Here is a 19,701-nt window from a genome sequence, read left to right as displayed (position 1 = left end):
AAAATCAATTTACACAAGCCAAACAACTTCTGGTGCACAGGAGTAATACAGTGTTTTGTAGCACGAGGAAAAAGACGAAAGAAGTTTCACCAGAAGTTGTTAAGCATCTCTGAAGATACAGCTGTAACCACATATAAGAGGAATGACTGCAAACACTGCTGTGCCCTTCATTCAGCTGCACCAGCAGACACAGGCAAAACATCTAACGAGGCTTAAATGAAAGGTGATAAAAAGGGAAATGCTAATTAGGCTCTGATGTGGTGGTTCTGTGCCATTACCTAGCCATGGAATTATAGGCACCAAGTGACCTGTGGAATTCAGGGGTACTTCAAAAGACCTTATTTCACAGATGAAGTGTATGGTCTTGTATCTCTATACACTTCATCCTAGTACTTCCAGTGATACTTAATCAAATATTTGCTATCATCACTCAAAGGTCCAGAATGAGGATCCAATAAAACCAAAATACCATCAAGAAAGAATTTGAGGGATAAACTTTTAATCTGATCTCAAAGTAGCCAACGTTTGCATCAAGCAGGGCAACAGATGGCCCAGAAACCACTTTTTCTGGCTTTATCCTAGCAGCCCCCAAGCCCCAGCCCAAGCAGCCCTATGCCTGCACTAGACCTCATCACTAAACAGCAACAGAGGAGCACAGTCTATGTGTTAGAACAGGAGAGGATAGCCACAAGAATCTGATGGGGAACCTGATCAAAACATGTATTAGTCAATTAAACTTTTTCGAAGTGTGTGTGTGTGTGTGTGTGTGTGTGTGTGTGTGTGTTCGTGTGTGTGTTCAAAGACAAGTCATACAGGTTGTTCTTGCCCAAAACAGGTATTTCAGCTACCAACCATACAGGTTAAGCAAGTAGAAGACAGTTCGGTATTAACTGGATTTTCCATTCCTCTCTCACCAGGATATATTTTAAATGAACTCATTGTATTAAAAGGGATTCCTTTATGTGGTGAAATACTATAAACAATAATGCACAGAAGTTTTTCTACTAGGAGAGTTACCTCTAGTGCAACCATCTGAAAGCTCAAATTGGCAATAGTCACAGTGCTCATTTTCCAGTGGCATCACACTCGTCCATCCCTTGGCTTCATTAAGAAAACAAAGAATTATTATTTTTTAAAAAACCTCTCAGAATCAATATCACAAATTAGCAATTCCCTTTCTGATAAGGAACCTTTTCAACTGAATATGAGTGCTTCAGACTAAGCTATGAACTTGAAAAGGCCTAGTATTCCATCCAAAGGAACATGACCATCATGCAATCTGCTGATACAGTGCAATAGGCCAATCCTGGTTTCCAAAACACTTTCTGACTTGCTCCCATGCAGAACAGTATTCACATCTGAGCAATTCCATGAAAATCTGAATATTCCTGATGGAAGAAGATGTGGACTGTTTCATGGCTGATATTCACAGGACTTCCAATGTTACTCTGTGCATCGTTCCTCACCTCCAAGCTCTTAATGGCAAATGACTGTACTGCTGGGGAAAGTACATCTTTGGAAATGCAGGACTGGAAAACCCAAGTGGTTTATGAAAGTATTTTTCCTGTTTGCATACTAGCTGGTCTTCAGCATGTGCACAGATCACTGTGCATCACATACCTTTGTATCCTTTATGCATATTTTAGGATCTTAGCCTGGGACTAAAATGGCAACGATACCTCAGGTACAAGTTTAAAATGAACAAAGAGCAAAATAAAGTACCTTATGCAAGGCATTAAATGAGAAAATCCAGTTTTCTTTAGAGTGAATTAGCATAATCACAGGACTTTACTATTGTCAAACAGAAAATTCTTCTTCCACTGATCACATATGGAAACTCACAGCAGAATAGGAAGATGCAACAGATGAATCCCAAATACCTCAGGAAGTAACACAGGCCTTCATATCACCACTGTCAGTCTGCAATAATACTAATTCAATTGCAAAAAAGACTACAAGCCCTTTCCCTCTACTGAAAACCAACTAAATCAGAAATACCTCGGCTTTTTTCCCCATTTCTTTCACTAGTTACTGTGCATCATTGCTTAGTCTTGGATGGACCGCTGAGGTAGGGCGGTACTAAAACAGCTAATTTGTCTCATCTAAAAACCGGGAAGAGCACACCCAGAAACACAGTAGGCCATCACAGAGCTGTACTGCGCCAAGCTTCTTGCTTCTCTATTTTCACAGCCTCAACAGAGAAAGAAAGAACCAAGAATTACTATTACTAAAATGCTACCATAACTTTATGGACAGGAAGATCTGGGCAAGATCACTGCCTTTTATTTATGGTTTAAGTTTGCTGCATACCTTTCCCAGAAGAAATAACGGAGGCCCCGTCCCCGAGATCTCACCATCTATTTAGACAAATGGAAGGATGAAGGTTGTGGGATGTAACAAGATGCAAGGATGCAATTTGTTAAATGTTGACTGTTCAGCAATTTAATACAGGTTTTCATTGTCCTTTTGTGTATACTTCTGAAACGCAGGTCAGAGCCAAACAGTCCATGTAAGTGTAAATAGCAATTTGTATCATTTTTAGTGAAACCGCTGTATTTTTCTCAGCTGTTGCTGGGTGCCTGTAAAACTAACTTCTTCCAACTGTGTTTTCTCTTTGCCTGTCGCAAGATTTGTGATTCAGCAACCTTTCGTTTCCAAGGCTGCAGGAAACAAAAGGGAGCAAATTTATATTGTTGTTCTTTGTCATTTGCATTTCTTTGTGTAAAGATTTTCACTGTGGTGTGATTCTGTTTAAATTATTTTTTAAAAAGTATTTCCTTTGTTCCTGCAGCTCTACACAAGCATGTAATCCCAGCATATGGCAGCTCTAGAGCAAACCTTTAGAATATGTCATCTTTAATACAATATTCATAATAGGCTCAAAACACTTAAGAGGAAGGAGCAAAGGAAAGGCTTTTTCCACAGCCTCAATCCTCTTTCATTGAGCTTGCATCCCTCCCATCAACACCCCCGCATTATTTTGTTTTACTGAAATATTCTTGCATTTTCTCTTTTGGCCCGTACTTTTCTCCAGAGCTTTTCTGGAGTATTCACTTACATCACCAACGGAAGCATCTCCTTGACTGCAGTACATTAGCAGTTAAAAATATATGCATATTCTACCACTTAAGCCTGCCTGCCTGAAAGAGCAGATGATGCCCACTCAAGCAGCCTTTCTACACCCAGATCACCCATCAATTTCAATGCAAATTCCCCACAGAGAATGACTACAAAGACTGGGCTCCTCCAAACATTTATAGCATAATTCAACATGGTTAATGAAGTAACCATGACACAAAACAGAAAGCAAGCCGTTAAATATGTCAAGCTTTAACCACGTGAATAGAAATTAATATATATACACATAGATACTATCTACATCACAGCACAACTACAGGCTATGCATTACTAAACAGTCAGCTGTAAAAAAATCCAAAACCCAGTCAAACACCTTGTATCCTGAAAGGTGAAGAAGTTGAATAGACAATTACACAAAGTGTAGAAAAGCTACTGTTTCAGGGGAAAAAAAAAAAAACACAAACAACAAAAAAGGTGTGGAAAATCAGCATAGGTGACAAACCTACAGTTCAGTTTCTCGAGAGCAGGTAATACTGAAGCAGAGAACACCTCTGTGTATCAGAAAGGAAAACAAAACACCCAACAAACTAAGCTTCAGGTTAAATATCAACAATTGAAGAATTATGACAACTACAGGGAGTGTAATTGAAAGATACCCAAGTATGAGAATAGTACCCAACTTTCAATTTCCAATCATGGTTTTACACCTTTTATACACCGAGAGATAAGAACCTCATATTGAGCGCTTATCAGTGCACACACTGGCAATATCAAGCACTTATTCCTACAAAAAAAATTTCCAAGCTGCAGTCATCTCACTTTTGCAAGCATTTGCTGTCTTCATCACTTCATGATTTAATATTAAAAAGGGTATATGAGGCATCTAGTGATTTCAAAGATTATTTTCTTCCTCTCAGTAAAATCCTTTAAAAATAACTTCTGTGTTCATATGCTCGTATTTCAGTCACTATACACTGGGAAACTGATAGAAATTAATGTAACAATCTAATACTTCCATAACTACATAAAAATCAGATTGTAAACTACTAATTAGTTCCCTAATTAGATATTCTTTTCCCATTACCCAAAAAAATGGTGTTTGATGCAATGGAAGTGTGCACAACATGTTATTAATCACTGTCAACAATGTGAAAGGTTGCTATGATAACTACTCATCATTATAGATTCTGGGCAGGTAGCCAAAAAGAAAAGAAAAAAACCAACACAGATATTAAGTTATCATCAATGGTTATGAATAGTATTTGGCTTCCAAAGTTCAACACTCAAACATCTGACATGCTGCCTAGATCTGCCTCATGGAAGACTTGATTTCAAAAGGGTTTAACGGCACAATGTTCACCGTTAACATAGCATATGTGGCAATGAATTATGGCTGACAACGTGCTTGGATTGTAGACACACAGTAAGTCGAGATAGCGGAGTCGAAGACTTGATTACAAATAATTCGCTAAAGTGCATGGTCATGTTTTCCTCTCAGGCACTGAAGATTAAACTATGCTATTAAACAGTAACAATGTTGTTTTATGTTGTCTTTGACACTATCTGCAAAGAGGAAAGCATTATATTACAGAAACAAACAGTCTTCATCAAGCCATTAAACAGAAATGAAGACTGACACTTTCATTATTCAGTTGCCACAAAAACCCAGAAAACTTAAATTGGAGTCCACATTCTAGTTTAGTAAGAAAGTATATAAAAATAGAAATTAGCTGTAATAATGTAAAAAGCACTCTAGATTACTAACCTAATTGGCAACAAAGGATATCAATAAAGTTCATTATAGGAATTGACTTGCAATAGAACAACTTTAGCATCATACTATTCTGAAGTCACTGCAATCTCCCAAAAGAATTCAGGCACGATATCTGGACATCCTTTAAGTTGGCTAAAAACACATGCAAGCTTTAAAGAAACATAATTACATCCTGTTCTATCCTCAGAGGACCACACTAACAGTCTTTGTATTACCTCTCTTCAAAAGGCACATCCCCAACTGACCGGCTAGGGCAGCAGTTACAATACACTCTGGAGCACTTCATGCAGCGTGAGGTTGTTAATAGTATATATCGAGGTTCTTCAGGGACAGAGGGTTGGCTTCCTGACCTCAGGAAGAGATGGAAGCCTGATGAACTGCTAAGAAAACAAAGTACATCTACCAACATTAATGGTGATATGCACGGTACTTGCCAGGGCCCAGAAAGGATAGACTCTGTCCTCTTCTAACCACTCACAAAAGATGCATTATAAAAAAATAATTTTACTCTGCATATTTGAAAAAGCTTGTTGTAGAAGGTGCAATCATAACTGCTACTGTAGTTCACAGAGACCTTTACACCTCTCCCTCATCCAAAAATCACAAAACCTGTGAAATAAGAGGTTTGCTTTGAAGATACCCAGTAAGATAAGCTAATTAGCATGTTTAAATGGTTTATACATGCACCTCTTCAGAGACATTCAAAGCATCTCAGACCAAATTCTTGATCATAAAGTCCTTCTGTACTTCATAGTCACTGGCACTTATCGCACAGCAAGTGTTATCAGTCATGACACATCACCTTAAGGCAGAAGAAATGACAGGGAATAGAGGAGGAGAGCAGTTACTGTTTCAACATCATTGGCAATGTGTACAGCTGATGCAAATTAGAGGTTATTTGGCTGTCCTTGCTCCACGGGAGCACTGAGCAGGGCAAGAGCAGGCTCACAGCAGGCTTCATTTCACATGCACCTCTGGTTTTGGGGGACTTGTCTCTCTGCATCCATTGCCCAGTCGCTATTTGCAGAACATATCAAAATGCTGTACAGACAAAACAGCTTTGCACTTTGCATTTTCATACACAAAAAAAGCCACCTGTGGAAAAGTAGCAGTCATTTACAGACTTGTATTTTGGGGTTTGGGTTTGGTTGGGGGTTTTTCAGTTGTTTGTTGGTTTTGTGTTTTGGGGGGGTGGGGTTTAGAAATAAGGACAAGCATATAATTCAAATTTTAAGCAGACTTCCTCATACAAGGTGAATGCTTACATTATATTTGAATCTTAGAATGGTCTGGGTTAGAAGGGACCCCAAGGATCATATAGTTCCAACCCCCCTGCCACAGGCAGGGCCACCAACCTCCAGGCCTGGATCTACACAAGGTTGCTCAGGGCCCCATCCAACCTGGCCTTGAACACCTCCATGGATGGGGCATCCACCACCTCTCTGTGCAGCCTGTTCCAGCACCTTGCCACCCTCAATTTGCTTTCATGTTGTTACCCTGTGTAGGTGTGCAAGACTAGAACAAGTATTTCTCATAATTCATAAAGATTATTTCAGGCTTCTGTTTTACTTACAGCAATAAAACACACAAACAGAAAAAAAAATCCCAAATAAACAAACCAACAAAACCAAAACAACATTGACAGAACTCACAGGAAGAGAAGAAAAAGCAAGAACAAGGCACAGTTCTCCTCCACCTTCCTGTCCTTCATCACCTTTCTACTTCTCCCTGATTCTGAGATCAGCTGAGGAGAGCTTGGAGCCACATTGCCTAGGAGCTACAAGGGGCCATGCTGCCTGCCCGATTAATCTGAAAACAACACACAACCCCCATTAAATAAAGTTAAGTTTATCTTTATCCAAGGGGAATCCTTTACTGGGGGCTATGTGTGTCAGATATTCTCATCCACGCAAGGCAACACGGAAGGAGTCATCCAAAGGACATGTTTGCTGTTGAAAGGCAAATCTGCAACAGCAGAGCAAGCAGTCCAATCCGTTACAGACCCTCAGATTCTTAAGGGCTTTCCCTTGTTTGGGCTTTTTAATAAAGCTCCAGATATGCTTCTTGCTATTGGAGGATAAACAGGGTGGGCAAATTGCTACAACCTGACTGCAGCGCTTGAAATTCAGATCCTGCAATAGCAACACAGGGAGCAAAGGAGCTAGGCTTTGTTTTTATACCTCAGCACTTCACATGCTGCTCAGGAACCAGAGCTACATTTTTCCTCCTATTACTCCTGATTACCAGAAATTAATATTCTATTCTAGAGAGCGATATATTTATACACACAGAAAAATCTAATAGCTACATCCACAAGCTGAAAATGTTTTACCTGCAAATGAAATAAAGGCAGGTAAGTGAAGAAGACTATCAACAAGATGTTATTGATTGCAATGTAGGTTAAAACCCCTAGATTTTCTTTTAACTCAATTCTGTCATTTAGAGATGCTTTACTCTGCAAAGTCACCATTACTCCATTATAGATAGGAAAGATTGAGGCATATGTCCTTCACAATATCTGATAAACTTCCATCACAAAAAACATGTGGTAGGATAGGAGAACTATGCATATTTGTATTTAACACCTTATCTATCAGTAACATTGCCTCCCTAATTACATGAGCAGCATTTACAACACTGTCATTATGCAACATGCAAGTTCCAGTTTATGTTGATTCTGTCAAGACATTAAACACCTCTATTTTAGACTGAGTTATTCTAAATATAATGAATAAGTAGACCACCCACCATCAAGATTTAAAGTTCAAATTATCTGCCTCTCTAGGAATAGCCCAGTCTGTACATTCTTCCATCTATTTTAGCACTTAAGTGTGCTGTATTGCAAAGTCCAACATAGTTTATACAAGATGAAAACTCTATTCCATAATCAACTTTCATCCTCTGCCAGGTAGCCTATTATGTCATATCATTTGAGTTTTAAATGATACCTCCACATATTTATTTTTTCTACCTTATAAATATTCATGACGTTTTTATTCCTGTCCTAACACATACATGCTATAACTTATCTTCCTTTTATTGAGTCAAGCACCTTAAATGCAAAAGGAACCGGTAGACAGGCTACTGCTGTTGCCAAGCTTGAGCTCTGGAAGTCAGTGTATGAAGTAAAACAATGCATGTTTAGAAGACAAATTAAAAAACAACAAAAAACCTACCATGGTGCACAAGATAGACATGAGTTCTGCAATGATGGAGTGCAGTAAGTACCAAACAACGTGCTAAAATTAAATGCCTGAAAGAAAGATCTCTTTTGGCAATGCTTTCCCTCTTCACTAGGATGTGAATTAAGGCCTATTTTATGTAACTAACAGATAACCACTGCAACTTTCACTCATTTCTAATATCCTGCATGGACTTTCATCAAGGCTGATAGGGAAAGAACAGCATGCTTTCCCTAGCTGAACTACCTCTGTCTAGTTTTTGTTGGTTGGTTTTAGCATTCATGTTGTGAACCAATGGAACAATGAACTTAAGCCCAGCTCCTGACCACCTCTCAGAAATTTTAACTACAATCTGACTTTCCTTCTCCAAAAGCTACCAATTCTGTAATCTCTCTAGTTTCTAATCTCTCTTTTTTCTACTGTGTTCACAGGATTTGCTCAGAAATTTCGAATGTTGCAGTAGTAAATTCAAGTCACTTAAAAAATTGTTACCTGGCTTGACACGACATGGCCAAAAACCAAAAAAATTAATTAATTTAAATTGGAGAATTCACTCAAGTAACACAGACAATTCCATCTGCCTTGTTACACTTTTGGAGTAGTTGTATCAGATGTGTGTTGTTTATCCAAAACAAATCCTCTGAGTTACTGAAGATCTAATAGTTTCTGCTATCATCGCAGTGAAGATCTGAAAGACTTGTGAAAATAAACTGCAAGCAGAATGCTTGCAGCACGTAGAGTTCCAGTTTTCCACCTATAAATGAGGGTTTTTTTTCATAACAAGCTTACCTTGTCTCTATCGATTTCTCAACTTGCTCTATTATCAGATCTCGGAAGATACTCCCTTGCCCCTCAGCTCCCTTGAATACAACTCCTTTTCTAGTGCTGAACACTTTAAAAATAGCTACACAAGTCTGAGTACACATTTATTACCATCAATGTGTGATAGCCTCAAGAGACATCCACGCATCATATTCTGTTAGCAAGAAAAAGAATCACAGTCTTCAATACCGTGCTATTTCTTCCTAATGCTGCAAGGACAAGCTAATTTGTAAGGCTGATCATTCCTTTCCAAAGATGAATGACAGTCTTCTGGAAAGGGGAAAAAAAAAATCCCAAAGATCATTCTCCCAGTGAGTTTTGCTGCCATGGGAGTGTTGCAGAAGCCTTTCAGAAGACTCTCAAAGGCAGGTCAGGTTCCCATCAGAAGCTGCAGTAAACTCTTGAGGAATGGAAGAAAGGTCTAGGTACCTGCACTGGCCCCATCTACCCCATAACCCTATTGCATGCCGTTTCCGCCTCAGGTGGTTGCCCTCTATCACATCTTACCTTTGGGTTACACTGCATTGCCAAAAAGAGAGCAGAAATAAGGAGTGAGCTGTCTGGCAGGCAAAGAACATAGTGCAAGAAAAGGCAAGGGACTCAAAGATGTACTATCTCTTCCAGTTTCTCTCTGCAAGGAAAAGGGAATTTACAACTTGATCTAGAGAAGATAAAGAATACGAATATACTGCACTACAAGGGCATTTCAGGTTGGGGGAATAGTTTAAGATCACTTAGACCAGCAGTCTTCTCCCAGTTATTTTAGAGTTAGATCAATGCAACCTTGAACAATTTTAGAAGGAAGTATTGGCTTTGATCTGTAACTCAGCTATTTTACTATGAGGTTCTGCTACATTCTAAGTATTGCTTTTAGCAATCCTTTGAAAATAATATATGAACTTGAAAGTATATACAGACATATGATGCTTTTTACAGAGAAAAACACAGCTAGGAAACACGCATTTCTTACTCTTGCTAAAAGCTCCTTCATCTGTGCTGAAACCTATTACAGATCCACAGACTGCACCAGTCAATATGCTTTAAGTTTTCTTTACTACTTGATCTACACCTTAACACAGAAGCCTAATTTCTTTGTTGAAGAATACACTAGAGTTTTACCACTACTGGAAGTGGTCACTACAACTTGTTTCTTAATGTTCTTGTGCATTGCTGTAGTAAGCAAGCATAAATAAATCTATACCACATGTGTCAAAATAGACTATAATCAACCAGAAAAAACCCTAACACTCAATGCCTAAAAATAAACACTGACAAATGCATGTCTGTCTCTCCCTAATGCTCCTCTTTCAGAAGAGCCCTTGAGGTTCTCTTAGCTTTGCAATATGCCTTAAAATTAGTAAATAAGTCAGAATTACCACAGAGACTATTTCCTACACACTCCTTCCCATTCCCTTTCCTACCAACCCGATCACCAGGAGTATCAAAATAGACAGTGGACCTCAGGGATATCAAATTTGCTTCCAGGCACAGACATCACAAGAGACAATATCTGACTCTCAGATATGAATTTCCCAGATATTTAGGTTTTGAAGAATTTAATACCATGGCCCACACATTATTCCATATAACAATTAATTCAAAGCCAGAGGCTAGCCATTTGCATAATAATGAACATTTTTCTAAAGAGGTGTGCAGGAAACTACATGCTAATGAGTTCTAGTGTATACTATCTGAAAGTCACACTTGCTTTATAAAAATAATTAAAAACACAACCCCTAATGCTTACCTACTTGTAGCTTTTCTGTAACAGACTAAGAGACACCTGTCCTATTAAATGAACAAACCCACATTGGACTAGTACTGAGCCGCTTGAAGAGATGCAGTAATTTATGCTGGACTGTTCACGTGTGCAAGGATTGCGGGGCTGGCTTCTGAAGCTGCGCAGCACAGGGAATGCATCCTATGGCACAGAAAACATGGGTTTGCTACATCTCAATCACAGAGAGAATGAGGGACATACAGCCATTTCTGCTCAATCACTGTGAAAGAAGGGGAAGGATGGATGAGGTACATTTCACAGCTGACGAAATTTTTCCAAGATCACTTGGGAATCTGACAAGAAGTCAGAGTATTTTTCACACACACACACACACACACACACACACACACACACACACACACACACACACACTCCAACCTGTAACAACAGGAAATTTCTTTCGAGGCTGAGAGCTCCCTATAGCATCCTCTCCACAGAGATGGCTGCAGCTCTGAGCCCAGCCTCAGAGCTTTTACTCCTCAGCCCACGTTCATGTTTGCCAGCCCCAGACAAGGAACCCCAAAGCCAGCTAGAGAAGACAGCATTGAATATCCAATACCACCTTCTCCATACAGCCTACCACTGACTGGAGATTTTCCACATAGTCAAGGTACCTGGCTAAATTTAAAATATCCCAACTAACTCATGACCGTTAATGCTTGCAGTCATCCAAGACAAGAATAGCAGCAGCTGGAAGGAGGGATGGATTTCTTCCCCCACACAAGGCAACCAGCTGATGTATCCTGTCAGTGGGTTTCTCTCCAGCACTGAAACAGCAGCTATTGATCAGTGCCACAGGCAGTGCAGCATACCAGACAGACTGTCATAGGATTTGTCCGAGTGGAATGCACCAATTCATTCTTAATCTACCATTAGAGGAGAAGGAGGGGAAATAAGCAGTTTAGAACTAGATGCTATGATGATACATGTATACGTAAGCAGGGAAGTCCTTGCAGGTATTAGGGGTGTCTTCCATAAAGTACTCACCAACATTAACGCTCACTCCTGTGAGGCTGGAAATAATCAACTCCCCCGTACTGTCCAACAGTTACAGCATACAGAAATCATTGATACCCAATTTTGTACAGTTCCATCTTAAGTTACATCTGTGCTTACCTACTGTGTAAATGGTTTTCCACATAAGCATTTTCCAAGGCAGGCATTCCAGAATTCTGGAATAAACCTACAGGAATAATTAAGGATTCTTATGCTTTTTTGTGTGTGTCTTGGTGGGAAAGCGTCAGACTCTTCTGAACAGAATACAATTCATCCCCGTGCTCCATCATACCTTAAGATAAAGATCCAGAGCAGGGAATTCTGCTAAAAAAAGTGTCATCGGCAAGTTTGTAGAAGTATTATGTTTTTAGCAGACACTTCCAGAGTACTGTCGCTTGTACCATTTCACTCGTAATTATTCCATTAGTACATAGCCACAACAAGTAGCAGATCTCACCTACTTGGTCACATCTCCTTCTCACCTTTACTTCCTCCCTCTAACAGAGGCTTCAAACTGCTGCTAACAAGGAAAGCCAACATTGTCCATCATTTAATCCATCCATAAAATCAGAATTTTCAAAGTGTGCCCAAATGATTTAGAAATGTGTGCTACATTGTCTTGTAGTGCCAATGTGCTTATACATGGGTATTTTTCAGATCCTTAGAAGTTCGGATAATTTTGTCTTGACTAAAGATTTTATTTTCAAGATAACAAACTTCACTTGAGATGAGGAAAATATATAAGTGACTCTGTAACTAGAGGGCTTTTGTCCATTATTTTATTTTATTCCCACTCAAGGGCTGGGGGTGGGGAGGAGGTGGGGGTGGGAGGTGGAGTGGGAGAGTGGGAGTAAAAAAAAAAAATAAAAAAATGTAAGTGTTCTGTTAGATCAACCAAAATTACGTAGAACTGAATTTAGCAATCTGAGTCCAAGTGTCTCTACACTTCCATAATTTACAGTCTAATCTTCAATTGTTCTATATCACCTCAGGCCTGTTGTATCACACCCCAATGTAAATTTACACAAGTTGGAAAAAAAAAAAATCACGCTCTAATTTTAACAATTTTGCAAAAAAAATCCTTTAACTACACATATATTACAGCAGACACCAGCTCCACAGGCAAGATTCATGACCTTGCAATGATCATCAAGGCTCAAATCTGCATCACTAAAGTGATCTGAAGCCAAGTTCATTTGAGCCCATTCCTTAACAACAAATGGTTTAAGATAACACATCCACAAGATGGGTTTCAGAAGCATCTTAAAAGCAGAAAACTTAGGGCCTTAAAGCAGAAGCCAAGTCTTGGACAGATCACAAAAAACCATCCATGTAACTAAGTCTCCCAAATCTGATTCTGTGATTCACAGAATTGCAGGGTTTGGAAGGGACCTCAAGAGATCATCACCACCAAATAGCAGGTTTAAAAGGAGATTTACTAACAATCTTAATTACAACAATAAGAACTAGGAACTAAAGTTCCATAACTAGGAACTAAAATCTTACAGAGATTCTTGTGTTTACAGATGATGTTAAATATTTGCAAAATGAAGGAGAGGTAATGACATTTTCTCCATTCTCTTGCTCAGTGGATGTTTATTGCACTTCTTTTTCCATAAAAGCCCTGTTAGTTACATTATCAAAACACCACACAGCAGCTTGCTGTAATTTCATAAGGTAAGCCCTGCTGCAGTTTATAAGTGGTTATACTTGAGTGCTTCCACACTGGCTCAAACACAACTGCATTCATGTCTTAGCACAAAAATCTACTAATAAATATGGTACTCAGCCAACTTCACCCCACTTTAAACGCCACAAGTTCTCAGTATGAGAAGGTCAATACATGTGAGACCACTTAAGCACTTTAACCTGACTTTGAAAGAAAGGTAGCAGCAAAGCATCCTCAAGCAAACCTGAAGTGTGTCATAATAACCCAGGAAAAACAACAGAAACGAAAGAGAAAGCTATAGCATATGGATTCAGTCATGTGTATCATAACAACTGTTTCAATAAAAACAAATCGAGAGAGATGTCCCACTAGTCTGCTTTTAACACTCCAAACTGCAACTCGCACATTCTTCATTCAAAGGAAAAAAAGAAAAAAAAAAGGAATTTTCTATGAAGTAGAAAGAGGAGGGGAAAAAAACCACTTTGGGAAGTGTTCAATTCAACTTTACAGAATCCAGTCTCAGACACACTATGCCTCGGTCTGGGTGGCCTGAGTTGACAGTTCACAGTCCAGGGTGACAATTATTCATGCATTAAAAAACCAAAAACCCCATGAACTCACACACACACAAAAGCAACGAGCCACCTATAAGCCCTCTGCAAGCAATATTAGTATACAGCTTTCTGTGCTGGTGACAAAGGCAGTCCTTCCTAAAACCTACCAGTCTAACACACCAGGTAGGCACAAATAAGTCTCTGTTTATCTTGTGATTTTCAGTTTTCATTAGAGCAAAATTTTAGTTGGATAACAGAGCACATACAAGCTCTAATCTCATTTACAGAGATTCTTCCAACGTCTACATTAACTTCACAATTATATTTTACTCACTGTTGAATCAAAGCAGATTCATTCAAGCAAAGCAGAAAACGCTTCTGTCACTACTACACCTACACATTTCTTTACTATGTCCCACTAAGTTACAGCTACTAATCTGAATGAGAAATTAGGAGGAGTAGGAATGGATAGAAACCTACTGAATTCCATTTTGCTCATCAGCAGAAACAGCAGAACAGCAGCAATCAACACACAGGGCAGTACTTAATTTTTGTAACTGTACAATTGAAATATGCCTAACTAGATTACTCAAGCAGCAATTTTTACCTGCTTGGCAGTGATTTCCTCAAGTCTCCTCTTCAAGTCACAAACAATCATCTATTTTTGATATCAAAACAATATCCTACACACAAATTCAACAAGCCTGTAATATCACCTAAACTGCTCTTGGATTTCCAGACTTTGTTGCCAAGGTCATATACTGGCAAAAGGCTTTCTCACTTGAGTCCCTTTAGTATTCATGTTAGTAACCCTACTACCTTCAGATGGTCCACTTCCATGGTTGTTAAACCTAATCAGATTTTTTACTTTTATATTATAAGCTGCACGGACTTTGGCTACACAATTCCCACTACAGCCAACATAAATTATATAGATAGATGCAATCCCAAACATTAATAACTAGAGTCCTCTTAAATTCAGCCTGGAAAGCCAATGCCATGATGAGTGAAAAGAACCTGCTTCTACTGATGTCAGCAATGTCAGGCGCAGCCTAGTTTCTAGTTCTTGACAATGAGCCAAAATACAAAAAGCCAAACCTCGTACCACTAAAAGATAAGCACAAAGAGTAAATCTCGTCTCGCTTTAGTCAATACAGATACCGAGAAATACACTTACCAAAGGAAGGGGTGGGAGGGAAGTAAATTAAGCTTTATTCCTACACCAGAAATGCAAACCTAGATTTCTATTATTTTACTTGGGCAAGACATATACACAGTGATTTCTTATTTCTTCAAAGCCACTAAACAACGGTTGACTTCACAGTCATAAAAATATATTGTTATAAAAAGGAGAATGCACATGCCCGGTTTAAAATGAGCTCGGTCTTGTTTCTTCCAGCACAAGCTCATTTCCAATAACAGAAGTGTCTACTGATGATTAATTTTCATAGCCCTTGATCATGCACCCCCTTTCCCTAACCAGAAATCTCAGAATTAAAAAGCTTAAGATCATCACAGTTTATATCGTTATTCAAATCCACAATAACAACTGAGTTGTAACAACTTTTTTTAAACCCAAATGGATTTTTTCCCCCTCCCAGTAAACACAAGCATAAGCAAAGCTCTCATCAGGAACCTTTTGCTGGAAAATTCTATAGGAAATGAAATGTAATACTCTATTAAGACTTGTTTTGCAAACAGAAGTGAGAGAGATCACCCAAGCATGCAGAGTCATTAAAATGGATCTTACATATATCATTATAAATTTAATAATCTCCATGACGGCTAGAGTTCAAGTTAAAATTAATGTCAGCAAAGCATGACCAATTGATGTTATCCCAGCTGCCACCGAGCCTCACTTGGGGTTATATTATACACTCAGAGGCCCCATACTACATGTGCACCAAATACCCAGAGCCAGGAGCAGATGGGAGATGTAGACTTCTATACCTATCAGCCAGGAAGACAGACATAATTGCATATTAATTTTGGTGCATCAGAACAATTATAGTATACTTTGGTGTCACAGGTCCCAAATGTTTTTCCCATTGCGCCCTACATGCAGTATAATGTTGTACACTTAAGGAGAAAAAAGTGTACTAGCAGACTCCAGAAATTAAGTCAATAGAAGGATTTTGTTTCAACCCTTATTGATTTATTTCAGTCCCAAAATGCTTCCTTGAAAAAAGCAGAAGGGAGACCTTGGCAGCTTATCAGTTAATAGATCATGCTTGGTGCAATTAAGACACATCTAGGACATCTATTTGGTTTTCCAAATAAGTGTTCCCTAAATGTCATTTCTAAGGAAACAGCTGCATTTTATCCAATTTCTGAAAGTTTTCCAGGCTGCTTAGATTTCTAATGGGGTGACCAGTAAACCACTTTTATTCTTCAGCAGACTCGATGAAATTGTGACACAAACCTCCTTCTCCCTGAAATTAGACAGCAGCGCTGAACAGCCAGAAAATAACTGACAGGCAATGTGGGTTGTTTTTTTTTTCCAACTCACTTTTCAACTGTAATAAAAGTCATACGTAAAAGTTACAGGAAAAAGGAGCTCTCCACACACAAGATCTATCATCACTCATCAAACCTGCATGGAAAACAATATCAATGATTTATACAGTAGAAACATGTCAAGTTTCACAGTTTGCCTGACTTGTGCCAAGAAAACAACTTTCAAGTCCCAGTTGTTCATGGGCTACATTTTTCTAAGATGGCAACTTCATTTAGGTCAACTTAATATGCCAATCGATCAGTATTAAATAATACAAATACTTCCTTGGCAGACAGAGCCTCCACAAAGCACTTGTACAGCTGACATCGAGCACACTCCACTGTGCGCTTTATTTTGTTTCAAGTCAAAGTTCCACCTGGAAGCTACAGTAAAATGCAAATGTTACCATCAGGACAATAAGGATCTTGATCTTCAGCAAATTTAGTCACCAAATCACAAGCAAGCAATTTTTTTAACCTCTCTAATGATATCATCACAGAAGTTAAAGTTTCAATAAATCAATCATCTGCCCGGCCTCAGTAAGAGTCAGTATAGCTCATTTACACTCTGTGCGTCTTCATTGACAGCTAGTCAAAAAATCTGGTGATTCATCCATTATTTCACTCCTCCTACAGTTTTCCCTTCCCACAGCTCTTTGCCCCATACATTGCAACAGGCTTGAAGAGGAAGACAAACTTTTGAAATATATATAATATAAATTATATACTTAAAAATATATAAGCATTTCACATAAAATATATCAAAGTATAAAATTTTAAATTTATATATACAAATCAGGAGAGGAGATCTACAGCTGGCTAAGCAGCAACTGCAACTGATGAAAGAGTTATAAGGAACAATTCTGCCACTTGTATCTCATCCAGCAATTTAAGCAGAAAGTGCTTCCGCCTTTTGTCACTTACCCTTTTTTGATCTTCCAGTCCATGTGTCACAGGCTTTCTTTTCTGATGTTGGCTGGATTCAGAGCCAGGTTCCATTTCCCAGCTACAAAGACTCTTCCGGCCTCTTTAAGCTTTTCCTAAAAATCCATAGTACGAACAACAACAAAAAAAAAAAACCCTAAAAATATTTTTTAAAAAAGTCAAGAGAATTCCTTCAAACCTCGTCCGTGTTTTTTATCATCCTTCTAAATTCTTGTTTGCCATCACTGCTCATTAGCTTAACAAGCAGCCATTCTGTGAGCTTCTATATCCTATTTTAGCTCAGATGAAGGTTTCCATTTATGTGTGCCTTACCGAAGGATGACAGAGCCGAATCCAAACCCAGTAGTTCATGGCACATTATTGCTCCATCAGCAGCCTTTTCAGTGCATTCCTGGCACGGATAATTTATATGTCAATAAAGGTGTAAATGTGCATTTAATCCACTGTGTTGATATTATCAGCATCCCTCTCTTGGGCAACCTTCCTCCCATAAATCAATGTAAACACTTCACAGCGATAATTGCCTTTTGCAAATCTAGCAGGTGTTAATTACGTAAAATCATCCATGCACGCTTGTCATCTTCTTCTATGTATTCAAACACATACCTAAAAAGGGGGGGGGGGGGGATGAGGGGAGGGAAGGAAAAAAGGCATTTCTTACCAGCTTGAAAGGAAACATAGCTACTGATACTCTTTACCCATCACCAGAACCCACAAGTCAGAACTGATACAATATCTACGTATTTTGTATACACCACACTCTTCGCCCAAGCCTCTCCAAAGGCTTCGGTGCCTATTTAGTGTTATCTTGTTTTCGGGGCTTCTTGTTAAAAGCACCCCAGAATGACACCACCATAGATCAGTTGATCCCACTACAGCCCACAAGGATCAACTCAAAATTCAGTCTTCCAAGATTTGAGCTCTGGACCTAAAGCCAAATTCACTGTTCTTCCAGGGTCTCTTGCCCAAAGATCTTTCTCCACAGTTTATAAATTTATTGTGTGCCACCTCCCAAAATCCTTGACACAAAAGTATGTGAATGAACAGGTTATACTATTACTTGGGAAAGAACATGGCACCTGAAATCACTGAATACCTGAACCAAACACCCAAGGTAGAGAAGGCAAATTTTTGGTCATATACATGAATAGGTTTGTTTTATGTGCCAAGGTCCGTTGTTATTCCAAGGCAAATAAATAAATAAAAATATCACAAGACTGCTTTTGCCTCTTGCTTCAAATGCTCTTTCACTGCTCCTCCCCACAAAGCAGCAGTTCATTAAGTCAGCTCTTCTGCAGAGTACAAGAAAGAACATGACTGACTGCAGTGATGCTACGCTTTGCCATTTGAAAATAACCTGAAAAACTATATAGCCCTTTTTATAGGGAAACAAGAGGGTTCAAGTTTTATTTTGAACCACAATCTCATCCTGATCTGTGGTTTCACACCTACTGATACCCATAGAAATCACAGGTAGCTTGAAGGCAGTAAAGGGCCTTTGACCTTAGCAATAAATATCATGCAAAAAAACCCATCCAAACAAAACCAAAAAACCAACAAACCAACCTACAACACAACTTTTATAAATATCCTTAAGTCCCACCGACGAAAACTTTCTCCCTCCAGTGATTTCACTGTGATGTGACACACGAGACTGCATCAGTCACATCGTGTAATGCCATGCTGGAGTAGCATGACATAACCAGTGCAACTAAGGACAGCGTTTCTCTGCACGGAAGCTCCCCTGAACCAGAAGAAAGAAGGGGGACAGGAAAAAAAGAAGAAAATAAAAAAAAAAAAAGAAGAAGAAAAAGTGCAATCTCTCTGAATCTCTCTGGAAGTTCCCGGGCATTCAATGTTACAGCTTTAACCACCGTGGAAACAGAGTCTCTGGGGAAACATGCAAATCTCTATGTGTATACAGTACTTAGTCTACGCCTGTAACCTTAGAGCATGCATTACTGGCTACTTAGTGTCACTGTCTGAGTTAGTTACACTGAGCTTCATATAAAAAAAAAACATTAACAAAGAAAAAAAATGTATCCTGAATCTGGAAGAACTATTTAATTCAAGTCAGCTACAAAACAAAACATTTTCAGTATCCAGGTTGAATTTATTCTTGTTCCTTCCAACAAAAGAAGCTTTTTCTCTCTGTGCACACCTACTCGCATACATGGATTTGTAAACAGTAAATTGACATTAAAAACAAAACAGAAAGGCTAATAGGAAAAGGAAAGGCTAGCTGGGGAAATTGCTACACAACCAGAGATGCTAAAACAGCAAGTGCCAAGTGACTAAATATCTGTTACCTCATTTTCCTACCACTGCAACATCCCCAGGCCACAGGCAGCTCTGGACCCACTGGGCCACACGCTGGAAAACCTCCGTAAGAAAACAAACAGCTT

At 38.9% G+C, this 19,701-nt stretch overlaps 1 protein-coding gene across 1 annotated transcript in view; it reads right to left on the bottom strand.

The window, feature by feature from the left end:
* NAV2 (neuron navigator 2) overlaps window positions 1–17,350 on the bottom strand; it is a gene marked incomplete at its 5' end in the record, with an annotated part of 391,595 nt that extends 374,245 nt beyond the window's left edge. Inside the window, one exon of the mRNA XM_084263024.1 lies at window positions 17,276–17,350. Within this exon, the coding sequence (XP_084119150.1) occupies window positions 17,276–17,350 (75 nt within the window). The remainder of the gene's footprint in view (window positions 1–17,275) is intronic.
* Between the last annotated feature and the right edge of the window lie 2,351 nt (window positions 17,351–19,701).

This window comes from Gallinula chloropus (genome assembly GCF_964237585.1).
Source record: "Gallinula chloropus genome assembly, chromosome: 4".
Taxonomy (NCBI): Eukaryota; Metazoa; Chordata; class Aves; order Gruiformes; family Rallidae; genus Gallinula; species Gallinula chloropus.
This window is presented reverse-complemented; position numbering and strand designations above follow the sequence as displayed.